Raw genomic sequence first — 6,267 nt, forward strand, 5'->3', positions numbered from 1 at the left:
TTGTTCCCTTGTCCCTGGGTTGGCCAACACCTCCTCCCTTCCCCTACCTCCCACACTCTCATGTCCCTCCGGGACCGTTGGCCCCTTTATTTTCTTCTCACACTGTTTGTCCAGCCTCTCTTATTTTAAGCTTTGAATGTCACTGCCGTGAACATTTACCCCTTGGATCTGGGTTACAGTGTCAGTAAGCGTGAGTGTGTTCCTTTTCTTGGGATGCATTGTCTCAGGGTTCTAGAAGGTGGAATTCCAAAGTCAAGGGACTGACTGGGCTGGGCTCCTTCAGAAGGCTCTGCGGAGGAATCTTCATAGGTTCTGTGTTGCTGGCATGGCCAGCTGTTCCTCCACTTGTAGCTGCGTGCCCCAGCCCCTGCCTTTGTCCTCCTATGATGTCCCTCTGTGTCTGCATCTGCCTCCTCTTCTCAAAAAGACACCAGTCCTATTGGATGGGGGTCCAGCGTCATGACCTCACCTTAAATCAATTTAGTATGCAAAGACCCTGTTTCCAAATATGATCACATTCACAGTCACCAAGGGCTGGAACTGTATTCAGAGCGATGCAGTTCAACGCCTGAGAACTAGCCTGCAGATCCACTCTTCTGTTTCTAGCATCTGTAGACATACAGGGCATCAGAGCTTTGCTAGAAATACATGATTCCTTGCAATCCGTCCTCACGAATCCTGATTTCTTCTGGACCTTTTCCAGGTATGCAGGTCAGTGGCAAGATTATCAGGAAGCACGAGAAGAGGTCATTGAGTCAATGAACGAGGCAGAAAAGAAATTGTCTGAGTTTTCATTACTGAAGGCCTCTTCCAGCCATGAAGCAGAAGAAAAACTGTCAGAACACAAGGTCGGTTTATTTATTTTGTGTGTATCTGCATGTGTGTGTTTCAAATGCCCTTTGGTGAACATTCGGGAATATTTAAAGATAACTTGAATTTAAAGATAACTTTTTGTGGTATGATGCATTTTGTGGTATGAAGAGCATTAAATCCTCTTCCTTACCCAGGTTTCTTAAATATGGAAGATTTTGCCACACACCATAGTAGTTAAAAATTTTAAAAAAGCAGAAAATAAACTTATGGCTGTCAAACCAATTCTGCAGTGGCTGGTAGATTCAAACTGCTGACCTTGTGGTTAGCAGTCTAATTTGTAACCTCCTATGCCACCGGGGATGCTAATAATAAAAAAATATATATTATTATTATATTTTATTTGGATATACTTCACATATCCTACAACTTAACCATTCTCTTATATTAAGAAGACTTGTACAATCACTACAATGATCAATTTCAGAACATTTTCTTCTTGTCCTCCTTGTCCTTAGCTCCCCATTTTCCACCCTCCCCTCCTCTCATGCCCCTAAGATGATTAGTAGTCTTAGGCCATTATCAATCCAGTTACTGTCTCTATAGATCTACGTATCCTGGCCTTCATATACAGAAAATCGTATGAAATACAGACTAGTCATTTTTAATTAAATAAGGGCACCCTGGGAGGTCTCCCACTGGAAATGCACAGCTAAGGTGTGAACAGTTAAAAGGGACAGAGCAATTTGCTTCTGACAAGACGCAGCGCTTCGTGAATTTCTGCAAGTACGGTCTGTTGCTAACTTAAAGTCATTCCACTAAAATTTAATAATTAATAAATGAGCTTCCCTGGTCTATCACAGCAATAGTAACAGCAATAGACTGAACTATTGAATTCATTTTACTTATAAACCTCCAGGAACAGACCTTCTCTGTCCTGTAGGGACACTTGAGGGCAGTGAGTGGGTGAATGTCAGTGATAGGATGCTGCCTTTAAAACATGGGACTTGGCCATCTAAATAACAGTTGGACTTTTGTTATTAGTTAATAAATCATAGTCACCTTGCCTCTTAAAAAAAAAATCAAACACCCTCAACAAGGTAAGGTGGGCACAGTGATGTGCTGCTTACCCTTAGACACGATGGGGAGGGTGGTGCAGGACGAGGCAGCATTTCGTCGTTTTCCATGTGGAAAGTAGAGTGTCGTTGGAAAAGGAGAAGGCCGTCAGAGTGATGCATTGACTCTTTGGCTGCAGCAAATGGCTGACACATGGCAGCCACTGTGAAGACGGTACGGGAACAGGCAGTGTTTCGTTTCGTTGTGCGTACGGCTGCTGTGGGTCGGAACTGACTGGATGGCACTTAACAACAACAGCAACAATACTGAGTTGGAAATGACTTGATGGCACCTAGCAATAACCACGGCCTAGCACTCAATGGATCAATGTGATCGATTAGTAAATAGTTGTGAAACTAAGCTTTGAGGGGAACATGGCTTTGCAGAGGTGGTTTTTGGAGGTAATGGGGAGCGTGAGCAAGACCAGGAAGACTATAAACAAGCCTCTCTATCTCTCTCACTGTTTCTCACACCCAGAGTTTAGTGTCAGTAGTTGACGCGCTCCATGACAAGGCTGTGGCCCTGGAGGAGAAAGCTTCCCAGTTGGAGAAAATGGGAAACGACACGAGCAAAGCCACCATCCACAGGTCGACAACCACTGTCTGGCAGCGCTGGACGCGTCTGCGGGCTGTGGTGCAGGACCAGCAGAAGATCTTAGAAGATGCAGTGGGCGAGTGGAAAAGCTTTAATAATAAGGTAATGCCTTTATGGATTGGCTAAAATGAACTTTTCCCTGATGATACTCTTATTTTATAAAGCAACGAGCCAACACCACCAATGAAACATGCAACTTTCTTCTAGTTCTTTAATGCTTTCTCCCCACCCCCGCTCCACTATCATTATCCCAATCCTACCTTGCAAATCCGGCTAGACCAGAGGATGTACACTGGTACAGATAAGAGCTCACAGCACAGGGAATCCAGGACAGATAAACCCCTCAGGATCAATAATGAGAGTAGTGATACCAGGAGGGGAAGGGGAAGATGGGGGGGAAGGGGGAACAAATCACAATGATCTACATATAACCCCCTCTTTGGGGGATAGGCAACAGAAAAGTAGGTGAAGGGAGACATCAGTCAGTGTAAGGCATGAAAAAATAATAAAAATTTATAAATTATCAAGGGTTCATGAGGGAGGGTGGAGGAAGGAGGGGAAAAGTAGCAAGGGCTCAAGTAGAAAGAAAATGTTTTGAAAATGATGATGGCAACAAATGTACAAATGTGCTTGACACAATGGATTGTGGTAAGAGTTGAATAAGCCCCCAATAAAATAATTAAACAAAAAGCAAAAAAAAATTTTTTAACCAAAAAAAATTAAAAATAAAAGAATTGTGTGAATCCTAAACCTATGGGCATGATCTAGGCCCAAGGAGCTAGGGCTAATGAGTGTGTAGGAAAGGACCAGTTAGTCTGAACTACAGGGAAGTGTGTGTGTGTGTGTGTGTGTGTGTGTGTGTGTGTGTGTGGACTCTCCAGCTTGCAGTTGGTGTGCACTTGACCTCTGTTGGATGGATAGAGCTGAGTGGACCAGACACAACCAAATGAAAAGAAGGAAGCTCATGTTACGTACCTTGCTGTTGTCAAGCCTGCAAAGCTTGCTCAAGACTGAACTGTACTTATTAATCTAGAAGCTCAACGTTCTACCTAGAATGAATATTCATATCAACTAACACACTTGTCTCATCTGAGTATTAGGTGGATAGGGATAGGCAGTTTGATAATTGGATATCTAAACTGGGCTAATGGCGTGTTGGCAACAAATGTACAAACGTGCCTGACACAATGCATGAATGGATGGATGGATTGTGATAAGAGTTGTACGAACCCCCAATAAAATAATTTAAATAAATAAATAAATAGCACGAATCCTAAACTGATGAGTATGATCTAACCCCAAGGAGCTAGGGCCAATGAGAGTGTGGGAATGGACCAGTTAGTCTGAACCTACAAGATTTTCAGGCGGGTCTTTAGTCTCAAAATGAGTCCAACAGGGAGAGTATCCACTGAATAGTTTCCACTTCTCCTGCTGGGTCTGAAGAAAAAGTGGGAAGAGATTGATAGGATTATATGATGCAGGTATGTGACTACTAGCAATATTGTAAAAATGTATAACTGTAGAACATGTAACTGAAAGGGTGGAGGGAGGTTGAATTTTTATGCAAGAAGGAAGCAATGACTAGAAGAGTCAGAGCACTCCTTTGTGTAACCAGAGCGCATCAGAGGTGTCATGTCCTTGGTGCTGTAAGTCAGTGATAGCGCAGATTTTCCCAGTTACCTTTGTACCAAGTATAGTAAAACCATTCTTCCATGGTCTAAAAAACCTATTTTACTCAGTGTTTCGTTGGCTTTATGGCATGGGCACCAATTCATGAAACAAAATACAACATAGTGTTGTTGTTGCTAGGTGGCATTAAGTCAGTTCTGACCCACAGCAACCCTGCGTACAACAGGATGAAATGCCGCCCGGTCCTACACTGCCCTCACAATTGTTCCTCTGTTTGAGCCCCTAGTTGCAACCACTGTGTCCATCCAACTGGTCAAGGGCCTTCCTCCTTTGTGCTACCCCTTTCCTTTGCTGTGCATGCTGTCCTTCTCCAAGAACTGATCTCTCCTGACAACATGGCCAAAGTATGTGAGACGGAATCTTGCCATTCTTGCCTATAAACAGGAGGTATAATATGCAGTTGAGTTCCAAGTTAGAGCCCAAACACTTCAGTGAGTAAACTAAGCTATTAAATTTTGAAAGCAGCACAAACCCATTGTGCCCCATTGGTTGGTTCCTGATGAAACATATTTACCCGACCCTGAAATATGAACTAAAAAACAACTTCCTTTGTTTGCCATAAGAATGGGTAAGAATTTCATTCATTTTCAAATCCTGCATTTAATGCCCTCCCTTTATTCATTTAGGTCCATTGTTGTAAGTTACCTCTGGCTTTGTAATTCACATTTACCACATTCACTTTGACTTAAATGTCAGAAAGAGCACCCTGCCTGTGTGGATTTCTTTGAATTTGTTCTTATGTTATGCATAGTCCCTGATTGATTGCCCTGTGGTTTTTCAGTGATTGAAGCTTAAGGCCCAGAATTAAATTAGTCTTTTCTTTCAAGGCCAGAAAAATCCTCATGCTCTTGCTTACAGAAAAAAGCCCTGGTAGCAGAGTGGGCTGCTGACCTCGAAGTCAGCTGTTTGAAACGACTAGCCATTCTTTGGGAGGAAGATAAGGTGGTCTACTCCCAGAAAAAGTTACAGCTTCAACCACCCACAGGGGCAGTTTTCCTTTGCCCACCAGTGCCGATATGAGCCTGAATTGACTCGTGGTGGAGAGATTGGTTTGGTTTTGGAGGTGTGGGACATTTAGAGGTTACATCATCATCATCATCTTTAAAGGGCCTCTAGGCATTACTAGGAGGCCTGACGGCACAATGGTCAAGCAATTGTCCGCTAAGCTAAAAGCCAACAGTCCAAACCCACCAGCTGGTCCACGGGAGAAAGATGCATCAGTCTGATCTCTTAACGACTGACAACTCAGGAGCCCTGTGGGGCTTTTTTTTTTTTTTTTTTTCAATCATCACCATGAGTCAGGAGAGACTCAATGGCAATGAGTTTGATCTCTTGCATTTATACATTTCTATTCAGCGTGACATTTATTGGAATGCCCTCTTTTCCAGTTGATTGCATTCTGAGCTTGATAGTATATCCATTTGTCATCAGGTCCAAAAGGCCACTGAAATGATTGATCAGCTGCAGGATAGGTTACCAAGAAGCTCAGCAGAGAAAGCCACCAAAGCAGAACTCATGATCCTCCTGGAAGACCATGACACCGTGGTTCTGGAGCTGGAGCAGCAGCAGGAGGCCCTCGGAGTGCTGCAGCAGCAAGCACTGAGCATGGTCCACGATAGGGCCAGCCCAGCAGCCCTGGGAGAAGAACCACCCGTCATGCAGGACATTGCAGCCATGCAAGATCGCTGCCTAAGGTAACTACCCATCTGTGCTCTGGACCCGAAGGGGTGGTGTGGGACAAGGGAATGCGAAGGAGGCTCCATCAAGCTCACTCACACTTGTGGGGGTCTGTTGCCATCACCCTTGTTTTTCACAATCACTGCCTGGACAAAGGCATACCTAGTGGTACTTAGGAAAACACTGGTGAATGAAAGCCAAGTTTACAGTCAAACAGCACAGGCAGACCCTACAAGCCATTTAGAAAGTCTTGAAAAATATGGCAAGGGAGAAGGACATTGGGCCTCCACTCAGGTACTCCCTCAACACAAGAATACTTTCTTCTAGTAAATTGGCATTCTATGATGCTCACCTTCCCGACACAACCGCTGAAGACAAAGC

At 43.9% G+C, this 6,267-nt stretch overlaps 1 protein-coding gene across 1 annotated transcript in view; it reads left to right on the forward strand.

Moving 5' to 3' along the window:
* SYNE1 (spectrin repeat containing nuclear envelope protein 1) overlaps positions 1 to 6,267 on the forward strand; it is a 326,773-nt gene that overhangs the window by 97,973 nt on the left and 222,533 nt on the right. Inside the window, exons 40-42 of the mRNA XM_045294717.1 lie at positions 704 to 848; positions 2,404 to 2,622; positions 5,641 to 5,903. Coding sequence (XP_045150652.1) covers positions 704 to 848; positions 2,404 to 2,622; positions 5,641 to 5,903 — 627 coding nt within the window. The remainder of the gene's footprint in view (positions 1 to 703; positions 849 to 2,403; positions 2,623 to 5,640; positions 5,904 to 6,267) is intronic.

Source organism: Echinops telfairi, unplaced genomic scaffold, assembly GCF_000313985.2.
Source record: "Echinops telfairi isolate 266 unplaced genomic scaffold, ASM31398v2 ScPeMD7_3533;HRSCAF=4204_0, whole genome shotgun sequence".
Classification (NCBI taxonomy): domain Eukaryota; kingdom Metazoa; phylum Chordata; class Mammalia; order Afrosoricida; family Tenrecidae; genus Echinops; species Echinops telfairi.